The 16268-nt window shown below is 53.3% G+C and overlaps 1 protein-coding gene across 1 annotated transcript in view; it reads right to left on the bottom strand.

Moving 5' to 3' along the window:
* Positions 1 to 16268, bottom strand: part of Ptgis (prostaglandin I2 synthase) — a 34877-nt gene that overhangs the window by 6258 nt on the left and 12351 nt on the right. The window contains exons 3-6 of the mRNA XM_057781847.1: positions 15253 to 15431; positions 14014 to 14157; positions 11401 to 11552; positions 5752 to 5933 (exon numbers count right to left, since the gene is read on the bottom strand). Coding sequence (XP_057637830.1) covers positions 5752 to 5933; positions 11401 to 11552; positions 14014 to 14157; positions 15253 to 15431 — 657 coding nt within the window. The remainder of the gene's footprint in view (positions 1 to 5751; positions 5934 to 11400; positions 11553 to 14013; positions 14158 to 15252; positions 15432 to 16268) is intronic.

Here is a 16268-nt window from a genome sequence, read left to right as displayed (position 1 = left end):
GTCTAGACCAGTCAGATCCACAGACCTGTGAGCTCATGTCTATCAGCACAGGCTGCCGGGTTTAACCAGCTGATAACAATAGCTATTCATAGTTTAGAAGACGAAATTTCCTTCCATGCTCCTTGTGTTCCGGTTAATCTCCCAAAGGATGAGCAGAAGGGCAGTTAAAGGCCGTTAGCTTCTTAACAAAACCTTCCTAAAGAGAAACTAGGGAAATCAATGCCACGGTGTGCTCCAAGCCCAGAGCAGACCTGCCTAAACCCCTTCGCCCAGCTCCTCGGCACCTCCCAAAGACGCAGACATAGATCCCGAGCAACCTCAAGCTGCAGGGAGGTTTTCTCTGCCCTAAATGCGGCTGCAGTCAGAGACCCAAGCAGCCCCCTTAGACATCATTCCCAATAAGGTCTTGCAAACATACCTGCACCAGGCAGAGGACACGAGTTGCAGCCCTAATTCAGCACTCCCAGATCGGAAACAAGCTGGCACCAGTGGGAACGACGGCCTACCATGTGGTCAGTTGTTTAGAAAAACAACAAACCACCACCACCAACAACAACAACAACAACAAAATCCCCGTTCCTTTGGGTCTGAAAGGCAAATGGGAGCAGGCAGGCTGCAAGGTGTGGAGCAGGGCTCATCTGAGCCACTGGGTGTGTCTGAAGAGGGGCCATGCGAGGGGACAGACCGTCTTTAGGAGACGAGGACCCCTCCCTGAGGTTATCTGTGGGACAGAGGCTGGGGGCTGGGAGGGTGAAGTAGCTGATTGACTTTCTGTTTGGGTGGGGGGTCCACATGCAGGTGTGTTCACATGTGGAGGCCAGAGGGTAACCTCTGCTGCGGGTCCTCAGGTGTTGCCTTGTCTTAGACAGGCTGTCTCGGTAGGCTAGGCCAGCTAGTGAGCTTCAGGGATGTGGCTGTCTCGTCACCCCAGTGCTGTGACCACAGATGTGAGCCTTCACGCCTGGCTTATTTTTCTTTGTAACATGGGTTCTGGGACTGTCACTTGGGTCTTTATGCTTGCAGGGCAAGCCTGTTACAGATGGAGTCATCTCCCCGCCATGTCCCCAGCCCCAGATTATCTTTGCATGCATGTATCTGTTCAACCTGCTTGAATTTCTTTTATTACTATAATGGCATCATTTTTTTCCCTTCTTTTTCCTCCCTCAAACCTGCCTTCTTGTATACGCCTTACTCTCTGTTAAATATATGGCCTTTTTTTTTTTTTTAACACTTCTTTTTAAAGACAGAGTCTCTCTACATAGCCCTGGCTAACTTAGAAGTTGGTATGTAGACCAGGCTGGCGTTAAACCCACAGATGCACCTGCCTCTCCCATCAGAGTGCTGGCATTAAAGGTGTGAATTCACACCTGGCCCCAGTTGAATTTCCTATTGGGCGTACTGCTTCTAACGGAAGTACTGTGGTATGTGTCCTGCACGGTTTCATGGTGGTCTGCCATGTTGTCCACGTTAGGATGTGAAATCAAATAGGAGACTGGAGAGAGACAGGTTCATGGCCTTAGCAGCCCTCTGCCAACTGCACAGTGTGTGTGTGTGTATGTGTGTGTGTGTGTGTGTACACATATGTGCACCCTGGCTTTCTCCCGTGGGGTCTAGCCTCTGTGAGCTTATGAAGGGCTTTCTGGTCTAACCTGATCTTGTGGTCAGGCTGAAGGCAGTGGTGAAAGGGGAGGAGGATGCGGAAAGGAGGCTGGGCTGCCAATCAGTTTCCTGTCACCAGGATCCCCAGGGCGGTGGTTGCCTGAGGCTGGAGCCAGCCTGTGCCAGCTCCAGACACCACCCCCAACCCAGCCCAGCCTGGACCTTAGATCTCAGTCTTCAGGAGCTGCCTGCTCCCAGGCCTTGGGATGCTGGGCTGTGTGCTACCTCCCCCAGCAGTCTCCTTCTGGCCTTGGGGTCCCAGTTTCACCCAGCTTTGAGAGGATCCAGATGATGTCTGCAGCATGTTCAGTGGGTCGGTCGGCCCACAGGACAGCTCAGACTCACAGTCTCCGATCTGCAATAGCCGCCACAGCTACGGCTCCTCCACCTCAGCAGATTCCTCGGCCTCCTCACCCTGCCTCTCCCACCGCCTCAGCCCCGCCCCCATGCCTCCTTGGCTGGCTCCCTGGCTTTCCCACCCTTCCATCCGAAGAGCCCTTGGGTTGGGACCCTGCTTCTTTCCCCTTATCCCCAGTGCCACCCGTCCACCACTGGGTCCCACAGGTCTGTCTTGGGCCCTACATCCTTACCCTGAGCATCTAGACCAGCCGCATCTCATGTGACCAAACCCCGAGCCTCTGCCTTGATTGCTCCCCTCACCATCTTCCCCGGCCATTCACAGTCCTTTCTCCCTCCTGGGCTCAGACCCAAACCCGACTGGATACTTACTGATCCTGGCTCCCAGGGTTGCACCTACCATGGGGGACCTCAGAGCCTGCCACCCCACTTTCTCTGACCTCCACCCCAGCTTCCTCTTCCCCTCGAAAGACCAACAGGTCACCCTCTGCTGCTACACAGTCTTTAGGGGACCCACTTCGCTTGGAATGAAGCTCCCGCATACCCACGAGGTCTGTGACACCTGCTGCCTCTCCACGGCCTTTGCACCTATTCTCTGTGCCCAAAACTCTCGTCCCAGAGACCCCCACAGTAGCTCACGCCAAACCTCTGCTCAGATGCCACCTGCCCACTGAGGTCTCTCTAGTGACCTCGCTGACTCCCCCTTCCATTAACTGTGCTCTTCCCTGCCAGAGGCTTGCTCCACAGATGAGAACTTTCACCTGCCCTTCCCACCACTCCATACCCAGTTTCTAAAATGAGGCCACGCACGTGTGGAGCGAGCCTGATGCATTTCTGTTGCTGATGTTTTGTTTGGTTGGTTTTGGAAACAAGGTCTCATGTATCCCAGGCTAGCCTCAAACTCACTGTGTGACCCTGAGCTTCTGATCCTCCTGCCTCCAGCTCCCAAGTCCCAAGTGCACAGGGGTGAACTCTAGGCCCATTTCTACAGATCTCTGTGGAAACACCTGATAAGCCTTTGCCACTGCTGGGGGTGGATCTAAAAGCTCCCTTCACTGTCACAGCTAACCCTGAGGAAGGGGCTGCATAGCTATTGTACGGATGGGTAAACCGAGGCACGGCAGGGTGCGGCGACTGACTTGCTAGAAAGGGAAAGCCATACCCAGGCCCCGCAGCTGGTATTCAGACTGTTGGACAATACAGCCTCCTGCCCTGCTGTCCCGATTCAGAGTCCTTTGGACCCCTCGGCTGGGAGGACCTGTCCCTACTCTTAGCCCTGCCGGAGGCCACTCCCTGGGATCTGGCTCTGGAGTGCCTGGCCAACTTCCTACTCTGTGGGCGGAGGTCATTTCCACGGGGGGGCTCTGAGGACACCTTGGAGCACCCTGTCCTTTTAGCCCATAAATATGTTATCAGGCCTACATAGGGCCAACTGCTGATTAAGCCCTGGCCGGCCCCTGCCAGCCTTCGCCTGCAGGACAGTTAATAGCTCTGAGGACAACTAAAAATAAGTTGCCGGTCGATGGAGAGGAACCACCCAGGGACATCAGCCTGTCCAACAGTCACTGCCAAGTGGGGCCTAGAGAAGGTGAGGGGCTGGGCGGGGTGAGAGCAGAGACCAGGCCTCAGACTCACCGCATTCAAGTGGCTACGCCTTTCTCACACGTCAGCGTTTGTTCCAGGGCCCCACGTCACTGACTGCCGTCTTAGTTCCTGCATCTATCTGACTCTCCCTCCGTGTGATGTTTCCATCGCGTTCTAACAAATAAAGCTTGCTTGGAGTCAGAGGGCAGAGCCAGCCGCTAGCTGACCATAGAGGTTTGGAGGACTGTAGAGAGAGGTCAGGAAGCAGTAAGGCGGGGCTGAGACAGGATCTTGGTCTTTTGGATGAAGGAACGGGAGAGGTGGGAGGGGACTGTGGCTGCCCTCTGCTTCTCTGATCTTTCAGATTTTTACCCTGATTTCTGATTCCTGGTTTTTATCGATACGATTAATTAGATTTACACGTCATTCTCCAGTATCTCAGTTGCCAGCATAGCCTCCTGTTCCTGTCCTTAAGGGGAACCTTAAGATCTCAGAAATCAAGACTGGAGGGATGGCTCAGAGATTAAGAGCATGTGCTGCTCCTTCAGAGGACCTGGGTTCAATTCCCAACACCCACATGGTGCTCACAACCATCTGTGACTCCAGTTCCAGGAGATCTGCCACCCTCTACTGGCCTCTTAGGTACCAGACACACACACTAAATAAAATCTGGAACTCTTCCTAGGTGCCATCTCCCCCAGAGGAGCTCCACACCTGTACCCTTCCCTTGGTGTGCTTGCTCACCTGGCTGCAGCCTGCTCAACCCCTTGGGGCTGCCCCTGGCAGGCTCCACTACCTCACACCTGCTGCCTCCCCTCCTGCAATATTCCAAATTCCCAGATCCCTAAGTCTGGCTGGCTTTCTGGACATCTAGAAAGAGAGGCTTCCCTGAGCCTCCCCGCCGCGCTTCTGGCTGTGACTCCTAGGACGGCTCCAGTCCCAGCCCTGCTTCCCACCACACGTTCTTCTCCCCAGTCACTGAGTGTGGTTCCTGGATCCCAGCTCCCTGCCCCAGCCTGTCTGAAGCGCAGGCATTCCCAGAAGGACCTGCTGCAGGTCCTCGAAGGAGTTTTTCAGCGATTCTTAGAGTCGCTGGTCTACACGCTACAAGAACAACCACGAAAAACGCCACGGTCATGGAAAGCAATGAAAAGAAGAGAACATTGCCAGGAGAATGGAGACTGAGGAGGTGGGATGGCTCGGTGCCACATCAGATGCTGACGCAGAGGCCCAGGCCAGGGTGAGTCCCAAGTGACTCTTCTCAGCTGTTAGCTTGAGATGGGGGATGGCCTGGGAGAAGGAAGGGCTCTGCACACCTGTGAGGACAAACCTGCCTTACCCGAGGCAGCTGTGCTCCTGGGCTGGGGCCTGCCCTGTGTGAGGGGACAGAGGAGCTGAGCACAGACGATGTTCGCCGCTCTTTGATTCTTGACCACCAGTGTACTGTGACTCGCCATCAACTGCCTGCCACTGTGGCTTTCCCACAGTGATGACCTGTGACCTGGAGCTGTGATTAAAATACCCCCTCCCTGCCTGAAGACACTTTGGTCGGAGTTTCCCATCACAGCGTTGGGAAAGTAACAAAGGCAGAGGCATCTCTGGGATGCCACTGAGACCATGATCGCGGGGCTGGGCTAAGCCGTCTAGTTTGATGTCAAGCTGTGGTCATGTGGAAGATGTTCTGATGTAAGCAGAGGGAAAGAGTCCGGTTATCTGCAACTTAGTCACAAACAGGATAAAAATCACAGCAGGAGAGGGGGAAAGAAAGGAACTGGGGCGCGAGGGGCTGGAGAACCAAGGTAGCATGTACAGGAGTTCAATAAACTACAGGTGAATTTCCTTGTCTACCCCTGTACCTTATAAACCAGGCATGGTGGCACATACCTATAATCCCAGCATTCAGGAGGTAGAAGGAGGATCACATATTCAAGGTCATCCTTGGCTACATAGGAAGTTTGAGGCAAGCCTGGGCTATATGAAACCCACTTTTCTATCAGTCTGCCATTTTCCATATATTAAATAGGCCATGCCTATCATACGGACTGCCTGGTTACAAAGCTGCTGGACAGGACAAAGTGGCCTGCTTACACCCTCGTGTGCTCACACCAGCAGACGCATGTGAATTCCACACCTACACACCCATATACCCACCTGTGTGGCCCAGAGCTGCAGCACCAGGGCCCGGGCCTGCATTTCCTCCGACACCCCCATCTCTTCCAAATGCCTCACATAACTCTGCAGCCAGCTGCTCCGGTCAACCCTGGTGGCTAGCTGGGCTGGGGACAGCAGCTTCCACAGGCGGCCTTTGACACTGCATGCATGGTCTTTATCCCCTGCAGGGACAGAACACAGAAGAGGAAGCTTTTAGAGTCATCTGTAGGCCAGGGCCACCCAGCCTCAGCTTTTCACAAAGTTGCACACTTGACACTCTGGGTGTCACTGGTGGGAAGGCTTGGGGTGAAGCCCTGTGAGTAGCCTTGTTTAGGACCCATGGTGCTTAGGAAAGGCCTAAGGGCCTGTCCCTGCAAGAGAGAACTCTCCGTAGCAAGAACTCAATCGAGATTTAATAAATGTGTGGGGATCTCGGGGCCGCAGAAGAGGACCACACTTCAGGCAACAGCCTCCCTCCCTGGGGCCTGTGCGCGCAAGATCAGGGACTCAGCATACCAGAAAGAGCCACACTGGCCATTGGTGGGGACACAGACCTGGGCTTTCCACTCAACTTCCTCTAGAGCAAACAGGTAAGGTCAGCAAAGGAAGAGACCCCGAGGAGGCCATGTAGACCTGAAGAAAGGGGAGACCTCCTGGTCGCTGCGACCCATCCTCTGGCATGGTGGAGCAAGTGGCTCCACCCAGGAAGACTTGGTGTTTTCTAAACAAGCCAATGATCCAGGTGTTGTTGTAGAAGCACGTGTGTCTCTCTGTCTGTCTGTTGTTCCTGCTGCTGGGATGGAACTTGGGCCCTTGCGTATCTGAGTTGTGCCCTGGCCTCCTTGCATTTGTGACAGTGGCACTGAAGTCAGCACAGGCCATAAAAGTACCTCGGACTATCTGAAGGTCAGCTTTGCTTCAAGGACACCAGCCTGGACATGAAGCAGGGATAGGAGAGGACCTCTGTCTATAGAGGTGGTCCACCAGGGCAGTGTGCTTGAAACCAAGCCAGGCACTGAGGGTCTGCGTGGAACACCGCTGGCTTGCAGTCTGTGAGCTACCAGGCAAGGCTGGGTTGTTGACAGGAATGCTGTACAGTGTCCCATCCATTACATCCCCAGTGACACCACAGTGGTTGCCCATCTGGACCAGGGGACATGCCTGGCAACGCTTTGGGGGGAACCAATCTCACCTTTACACTCCACCTCAGAGCATGCACACAAACATGAGGTTCACTAGTCTCCAAAGTTATCCCAGGGAAGCTGGGCACCTCCTGGGGCTGCTAGAAACTCTCTCACTGTGTGCCAGGTGACCTCCTGCCCAACAGACCTGGCAGCCTCAAGTCCCAGGAGTTTGTGAGGATGGAATGCTAAGCATAGGCTTACAAGTGTGTACGTGTTGAGGGGAGCATGTGTGCAAAGGCTTCCTAGTATGCATGTGTTGAGGGAGGAATGCGTGCAAAGGCTTTCTAGTGTGCACATGTTGAGGGTGCATGCATAGGCTCACTATGCATGTATTGAGGGGGCATGCATAGACTTACTAGTGTACATGTGTTGAGGGTGCATGCATAGGGTTAAAGGTGTGCACATGTCAAGGAGGGCATGTGTGCATAGGCTTACTGTGTGCACATGTTGAAAGGGACATGCATGCATGTATATATGGAAATTAAAACTCAGGATTGGTCCCTCTCCACCTCCTTTCAGAGGCACTGCATCTGTCACTGAAGCCAGACCTTGCAGATGTGGTATACTGGCTGGCCAGCAAGTCCAGGGGATCCCACTGGAAAAGCTGTCAACCCAGTGCTGGGACTACAGGTGTGCTGCCGTAGCCCGCTTTTATGTGGGCTCTGGGATCAGAACTCAGGTCCTCACGTCTGCGTGGTCAGCACTCTGCAGACTGAGCCATCTCCCAACCTGGCCTTACTGTTTTTGAAGTCGGTTGGCAATTTTTTCAGACAATGGGTTCAGCTTCTTTATACCATTTCAGGTGGTGCAACAGTCCAGATTTAAACAGTGAGCCCATGGGCTCATCTGAAGCACAAGCTTTCCTGCATCTCCCACTGCACTGGGTTCTTGAGTGCTCCCAATGTCCTGGGAGCCCAGGCTCCAGCCAGGCTGACTGTGTGAATCCCCGGGTGAGATCAGCATAGGGGGGATTTTAGAAAGGTCGCCTGAGCAGATAGCCAGAAAAGAGGCAAAGAGCTCAACACAACCACAGAAATGTCTGCTGCCCCTGAGGATCAACCTGAGAACTAACCTGACATTTTCAGTCCCTCGTACAGTCTGTGGCTCTGTGTGTGTGCGCATACACATGTGTATGCAGGCACACTCACATCTGTGTGCATGTGGAGACCAGAGATCAATGTTGGGAGCCTCCCTCTAGATCAGTGTTCTCAACCTTCCTAATGCTGCAATTCTTTAATACAGTGCTGTGCTGACCCCCAACCATAAAACTGTTGGTCGCTACTTCATAACTGTAATTTTGCTACTGTTATGAAATGTAATATAAATATCTCTGTTTTCCAATAATTTTAGGCAATGCCTGTGAAAACGTCATTTGACCCAAAGGGGTCACGACCCACAGGTTGAGAACCATTTCTCTATTGCTCTCCACCTTATTTTTTGAGACAGAGTTTCTCGCTGAACCTCCAACTTGTGTTTTTAGCCACACCTCATTGGCACATCTGGATCGAGGTGAAAAGTTCTGGCCATCATCCCGCGCCTTGTTCACCAGCTGTCATGGTGAACAAGCTGTCATGTTCATCCCCTTCTATTTCACAGATTTGGGGTCTGCTATCATGATGCCTTATGTACTTAATCAGCCCCTACGCTGGTCCGGCTGAGTTCTAGCTCCTGCTGTCAAAGGCAACATGGCCATGAGTATCTTTCTCTGTACCATATGTGTGTATTTCTGGAGGATTATTTCCTGGGAGAGGGACCACAGGAGAAAAAAAAATCTACATTTGATATTTTGGTGGACTTTGCCCAGTTGGTCTCCAGTGCACGCACTACGCCACTCAAAAGGTCCGTGAAATACTTGTTTTCACCTGAGGGCAACTGTCCAACACTGCCACCTGCTGCTCACACTGGGAAATGCAGCCATGAAAGGCTAGTACCGGGATGAGACGCATGTTTAACACACTGTATTTTCCAACAAGACAAAGTGTGCATGCTACCGACTCTGCCACCTACCTGCTGCATCTGTGACAAGTGATGTCACCTGTGTGAGCCTCAGTCTTTCTGTCTGCAAAGGGGGTTCTGTGACATCAGCCCCAGGGACCGCGTTAGAACATGAACCTTTATAAAGACAGTTGTGTGGACAGCTCACAGAAAAGGCATGCGGAAGCCAGAGAAGCCACACGATGCCTCAGCACAGCAGGTGGGGAGGTGAGCAGGACGCCAGTGCCCTTCCTGCCCTCCAGATTGGCAAGAACTTAAAGACCGACGGCTGCGTTCTGACAAAGCTATGAAGATATGCAAGTGGCAGCATCTACCCAGCAGACGGGCAAACCAACAGAAAGACGGGTGCTGGCCCTAGGCCTTATCTTCTGGGCAAGTGTTTAAATTGCTCCATGACTGTGGGCACCTGTAATCCTAGCTCTTGAGAGGCTGAGGTAGGAGGATCCTAAATTTAAGACCAGCCTGGTCTGTAGAGTGACCTGGTTTCAAAAAAATAAATAAATAAATAAAAATGAAGCAGAAAGAAAACATATTTTTTTAAAAAAATACAAAGATGTGCTGTGTGGTGGTGGCGCACGCCTTTAATCCCAGCACTTGGGAGGCAGAGGCAGAGGCAGGCAGATCTCTGTGAGTTCAAGGTCAGCCTGGTCTACAGAGTGAGTTCTAGGACAGCCAGGGCTATGCAGAGAAACCCTGTCTCGACAATGTATCTCAGATGTGACCACACTCAGCCTGGTTGATGGTCAGAACAAAAGATCTCAGCAAGTGACGCTGCTACAACCTCGGCCAACCCTAACTGCCACCTTCTCGGATGGTGTCACCCTTCCCATCTGACACAGTGAGACCACAGAGACATGGGGAGGTCAAGTCCAGAGTCTCTCTCCTCCCCTCCTTTCTGCTGTGCCGCACCACCATAGCAGGGGACAGACAGGTGGCTAGTTCAAGTCACCAGCAGAGGAGAGATTCCAGAACACACGGCTCATGGCTCCCATCAAATGCACTTGGCTTGGTCTCCTTGAGATCTCTGAATCCAAATGGATCACCATGGTGTGCTGTGGGACAATAGTTTAACCCTGTAAAGATTTGTTTCTTGTACTTGTTTAGTAAAATGCTGATTGGCCAGCAGCCAGGCAGGAAGTAGAGGAGGAGCAACCAGGCAGGAAGCAGAGACGGGACAAGGAGAACAGGAGAATCTTGGGAAGAGGAAAACTCAGTCTGCAGTCGTCACCCAGACACAGAGGAGGCAAGATAAAAATGCCTTGATGATGAAAGGTACCAAGCCACGTGGCTAACATAGACAAGAATAATGGGCTAATTTACAATGTAAGAATTAATTAATAAGAAGCCTGAGCTACTAGGTCAACCAGTTTATAATTAATGTGTGTGTTTCTTTGGGGCTGAATGGTTGTGGGGCCAGGCGGGGCAGTATCCTCTGTCAACAATGGTCTGATATGAAATGTGTCTCCAACACGCTCATGTGCTGAAGGTTTGGTCCCCAGCTGGTGGCACGAAGGAGAGAGCGCGGGACTGTGGGGACACTGGCCTGATGGATGGGTTAATGCCCAACGGAGTTCCCAGCTAGAGGGGGCTAGTGGGAGCGGGGACCCGGAGGCAGCAGGTCATGGGATGTGCCTTTGAAGGGGGTGCCTTTTCCCCCAGACCCTTCTTCCTCCAGCTTCCCCCACTTCCTGACTGCCATGAGGCAATGCCGCTGCCCCCATCATGTTCAGCCACACCTCAGGCCAACAGCAATGGAGCCATGTGGCTGTGGATTGAAACCTTAGAAAACCAGGAGCCAAAATACACTCTTCCAGCTTCAAGATGTTTTCCTCGGATACTTCATCACGGCTTCTTTTATATTAACTAATTAATTAGTTAATTGTTTTAATTTTTGGCTGTTTGAGGCAGGGTCTGACTATGAAGCCTCGGCTGTCTTAGACCTTGCTACATAGACCAGGCTGGCCTCGAACTCACAGAGAACTGCTTGCCTCTGTCTCCCAAGTGCTGGGACTAAAGGCGTGTACCACCATGCCTGACTCTTGTTGCTTCTTGAGGGAAATACCATCCAATCTTTGCATGAAATCTGTAGCGGTTTGAAAGAAAATGGCCCCCAAAGTGAATGGCACTATTAGGAGGTGTGGCCTTGTTGGAGTGGGTGTGGTTTTGTTGAAGGAAGTGTGTCACTGTGGAGGCGGGTTAGAGGTCTCGTGTTCAAGTCATACCCAGTGATACAGACCACTTCCTGTTATCTGTGAGTCAAGATGGACTACTCAGCTACTTCTCTAGCACTGTGTCTGCCTTCAGGCTGCCATGACATACCATGATGATAATGGACCAAACCTCTGAAGATGTCAGTCACCCCAGCGTTTTTCCTTCACCAGAGTTGCTGTGGTCATGGTGACTCTTCACAGTAATAAAAACCCTGTGGATGGATCACTACCCATTTCTGATGTGACCTCATAGTGCTTACCCCCTGACAAGGAGCCTCGGGCCAGTTTGGGGAGCAGCAGATCCAGCTGGCGGAAAGTGTGGAAGACGTCAGCCGAGTGGACACGATCCTGGGCTTGGCTCTCATGGGTGCGCGGGGAGGCCTCCACTCCATACAGGGTCAGGTATCCGGCCCTGGGGATGATGGCAACAAGTCAGACTCCTGTCTTTAGTTCCTGCCCTGCCTCAGGCTCCTGTCTTTAGCTCCTACCTCAGGCTCCCGTCTGTCTTTAGCCTGCTCTGCCTCAGGTTCCTGTCTTCAGTTCTTGCCTCAGGTTCCTGTCTTCAGTTTCTGCCTCAAGCTCCTGTCTTTAGTTCCCGCCCTGCTTCAGGTTCCTGTCTTCATAAAATAAACCCTTTCTTCCCCAAGTTCTTCTACTCAGAGTGTTTTTCCACAGCAACAGAATGAAGCAGACCACCACTCTACCTCTTGAACTCCCCTAGTCATGGGTCTCCCAGAAGAGGATCTTCCAAGCAGGAAGATGGGGGGAAACAGAATGAGGGAAGATGAGACTGAGAGAACCATGCCTAGTCCCCAACCTGCACCTCCCCCCCACAGTGCATGCAGGAGTAGGCCTGCAAATCACACACACAGTGCATGCAGCAGTAGGCCTGCACCTCCCCCCCACAGTGCATGCAGGAGTAGGCCTGCAGTGAGTGTTAGGTCAGTGGGGAGTGGTAGGTAGGCTGATGGAGGAATGAGTGAGTGGATGTGTGGGGCGAATACACAGACGGGTGAGTGGGCGGATGGACGTGGATGCGTGGGTGGATACACAGACGGGTGAGTGGATGGATGGACGTGGATGCGTGGGCAGATACATGGGTAGATGGACGGGACTAGGTAGGAGGTGAAGGGGTGAGTGAAGGATGCAGATGGGTGGCCAGATGGGTGGACGGTGGCAGGATGGCTGGAAAGATGGGTAGATAAATAGAACAGAGCTGAGCGCTCTGGTGACAGGCTATAACAGTCTGTCTGACAACAGCCATCCAGGTGTGCACTCCACTTCTCTTCTCAGTCCAGTCTAGCGTCTGTCCCTGGGGACAAGTCCTCAGGGCAAGGGAACCGCACCTGCTCTTTCCTCTGGGCTAACAAGAAGCCTACTTCCCCCTAGGAACTTCTAGGAATCAGAGGTCAGCTCAACCTTCCCACACCTCAGCCTCATCCTGGAAGTTTCTTTTCCTCCTCTCTCTTGAATAGCCTCTGGGTAGCTGTGGGGAAACAGCCCAGAAAGCTCACTAACATAAGTGGATCCAGAAGGTCACTAGGTGGCGCCTGGTGCCGTAAACCGTCAGAGACTGTTTCGCTGTCTGCAGATCAGCTCTTCATCCTGAAGAACCAGCAGCAGCAGCAGCAGTAGCAGAGTGTAGGCCAGTGCAGGCCTGCTCCCTGCTCAAACAGCGCACAGCGGGAGAACGAAGGAGTGCCCCGCTGCAGGTGTGGCTGAGAGTGGCCACCTGTGACCCTGACGGGGACTCTAGTGAGTCCCCAGGTCTCAGTTTTCCATCTGACAAGTGGGGTCTATAAGTTACCACCTTGCGGAAGATGAAGTGAGTTTACCCATCCAGCCACTCAGACTTGATGTCACCTGTGTGCACACGTGTCAACAAACAGCTGCCTTTTTATCAGAAGCACACGTGTTGCTCTGAACTTCAGGGGATAATTAAAATGTCTTTTTTTTTTAATGGTGCTATCAACGGTTGAGAGAGAAACAGTCTCTCAACCCTCCCCACCTTTTAAAAGCCTGCAGGGGACTGTGTCAACCGCGTGTTCTTGTCCTCTCTCAGGTACAGGCTACCACTGGGACCCACCTGGGAGACTACACACATCCTAGTGGGTCTCTGTCTGGCTCTCACCTACAGATGTCCCCTGCACAGGAGCATAAAGCGTAAGAATGAGACTGCATCGGGCCCCTTTGTCAGTCCCTAAAGGACCACCGCCACCCGGCTGAATCTACATTCCAAGATCTTCCTCCAGGCTTCGAGCCTGGCTTCTGCAGACCTCTCCGCCTGGTCTCCCCTCTTTCACTTGTCCCCTTTGCTCTAGCCGCACTGGCCCCTTCACCCAGCCTTGTCCCACCCCGGGACCTTTGCACTCGCTGTTTCCTCGCCAGGGTCTTGGCACAGCAGGTGCTTCTCAGTCCCACAGTTAGAGCTCATCAGTGAGGCTGGAAACACCCCAGATGTCCTATCTCGGGATCTATGCCTTCCCAGGCATAAGGAATGCATTTGCTGTGTCCCCTGCTGTGTCCCCTGGGACCATTGAGGACCCAGCACAGCTGAAGGAGTTGCGCTTGGCTGTACTGTTTTCACTACAGTCATGAGGTCTGGCTTCCAGACAAGCTCCCTGGTCCCCTGAGCATCCTCTCTGTTAGCCTCTGAGAGCCAGAGTCTAGACCCCAGGCCAGATGCTCTGTGATGCCCGGCTGGGCGACTCCCGCTCCAGGGAACGCTGGGGGCCCCTTGTGCAGTTAGCGTCTGCTTTACTGTCCAAGTTGTTTGAGGTGAATTTGGGGTCCCACCTGAACCACCTCCCTACTACACTCTGCTGTGAGCTTCTCCCACGGTGTCCTCGCCCATGACGAGGTCGTGGGCTCACCTGAGGAGGGAGCTGTAGGAGAGATCGAGGAGGCCTGTCTCGTGCCAGCCGCTGGCCGCTTCTGTGGAGTCCGCCAGCAGCACGGTGCGGAGGTTGGTGTACATGGCTTCCGTGAGCGCCTGCAGGTCTCTGTGCATCAGCAGCCTGAGACCAGCAACAGAAGTTAGCTACTCACCCTTACTGTACTCAGAAAAAAGGCTGTGTGTGTTAAAATGATGGTCACCACCAAGACACTGTTTTACGGTGGAGGAACTCAGGCATGCGGGACAGCATCAGGACAAGGCCACGCAGCCAGTGAGTGGTAAAACTGGGGCTAAACCCTAGTCGGCCCCACTCCACATCAATGAGAGCTCTTGGCCAGGACAACCTGTCCTTGCCTGGTGCACAAACTTGGACAAGGGACCCATGGGCTTCCCACCGGCTTCTGGACATGGAGGGCCCAGGAAACCGGCTCCTCCCCTGGGAAATCCAGCAGAGGGCTGCTAATGGTCTCTTCATGTGGATCTGAGTGACACAGACGAAGGAAGCATGAGGCAAGAGTGAGGGGCGCCTGGGCCTCTTTCATGCTGAGCGGAGCCTGGGGAGTGGCTGCGCAAAGCCAAGGTGAGAGGCCGGCTGTCCACACGTCAGGCTCCACCTAAGCCACAATTGGCAGCAACTGGTTGGAGTGTCCAGGGGTCAGGGTTACCTGCAGAATCTAGTGGCGGCAACAAGAACCAGCAGGTGTGGGCCAGCTGGGATTCCGGTTGCATTTGTTTTCTAGCTGTCGCTCCTGGGCAGTGGCTTCAGGGCTGTGCAACTAATCTTATGTCAACTTGGCACAGGCTAGAGTCATCTGAGAGGAGGGGCCTTCAGTTGAGAAAATAACCCTGTAATGTTTGGCTGTTTCTTAGTTAGTGATTGATGGGGGAGGGCTCAGCCCATTATGGGTGGTACCATCCCTGGATAGTGGGCCTGGGTCCTATAAGAAAACAGGCTGAGCAAGTCATATTGAGCAAGCCAGTAAGCAGCACCCCTCCATGCCCTGATTGAGTTCCTGCCCTGACTTCCTTCAGTGATGGACTATGATGGTGTGCAAGTGGAAGCCAAATAAACCATTTCCTCCCCAAGCGGCTTTGGTCATGATGCTTCATCATGGCAATAGTAACCCTGACTAAGACAAGGCCAAGCACCACCCATCTGGGATGCAGGGTTGAAGCCCCAGCCCAGGCCCACCCACAAGCCCATCTCTGCACTCACGGCTTCATCCTGGCCTTCTCCTCGCTGGGGTTGAAATTTGGAAGCTGCAGGTCAAAAATCCTTTCCATGAGGAAGATGGCATAGGGGTGGAAGTCCAGCCGCGTACGCGACTCCCATACCACCGCGTCGTAGGAGTGTGGGTCCAGGAGAACGGTGACATACCTGCCTCCCACCAGCACCTGTTGGAGGAGTGTGGGCAGGAGTGATGGCGGACTCTGCATTCAGGCATCTGTGGGCAAGCACTGGCCCCACAGGCACCGGGTAGCAGTGTTCTTTCTTGTCCCACCAATTGTGAAAGCTAGGGACTGCCACTCACCTGTCTAGGCTGGGAGAGGGACACCGTGCCTAAGATCTCCATGCTGAAAAGCAGCAGAGCTAAGACCAGCCAAAGCCTTCTAGAAGGAAAGGGTGTAGCCAGGACCATAATAGCAGCTACTCGAGAGACTGAGGCAGGAGGATCCCAAGTTCAAAGCCTGACTGGATTAGAGTGCATTCAAGGCCAACCCAGGTAACAGTAGAGACCCTGTTTCCAAATGAAGAGGGAGAAAGGGGCTGGGGCATGAAGATGAAAAATGGTACGGGATTTGTCTCGTGTGCATGAGATCCTGAGTTCAACTCCTGGTACCACACAAGGGGAATGGGTGAGTGCATGGATCGACATTTCTGGGTAAAGACCAGCAACTGTAGAAGAGCGGGTGGGTGGTGGATAAGTGAGTGGATGAGTGGAAGGGTGGGTAGATGGGTGGATGGGAGGGAGGGTGGATGAATGCCTGGGTGGTTGGGTGGGTGGGTACATGGATAGGTGGATGGGTGGGTAGGTAGACAGATGGGTGGGTGGGTAGATAGGAGGGTGGATGGATGAAATACAAAAGTACATGTGCAGAGAGTAGACAGAGTCAGGTGCCGAATGGGTAGATGGTGAGCACTGGGTGGGCTGTGGTCGGTGGAGATAGAGGTGGGGAGATGAATGGAGGGAAGTCAGAGGAAATGGACTCTAGAGACGGAGGCTGGGTGGG

This window comes from Chionomys nivalis, chromosome 9 (genome assembly GCF_950005125.1).
Source record: "Chionomys nivalis chromosome 9, mChiNiv1.1, whole genome shotgun sequence".
NCBI lineage: Eukaryota > Metazoa > Chordata > Mammalia > Rodentia > Cricetidae > Chionomys > Chionomys nivalis.
Note: the sequence above shows the minus strand (reverse complement) of the source record. Positions and strands in the feature narration are given on the sequence as shown.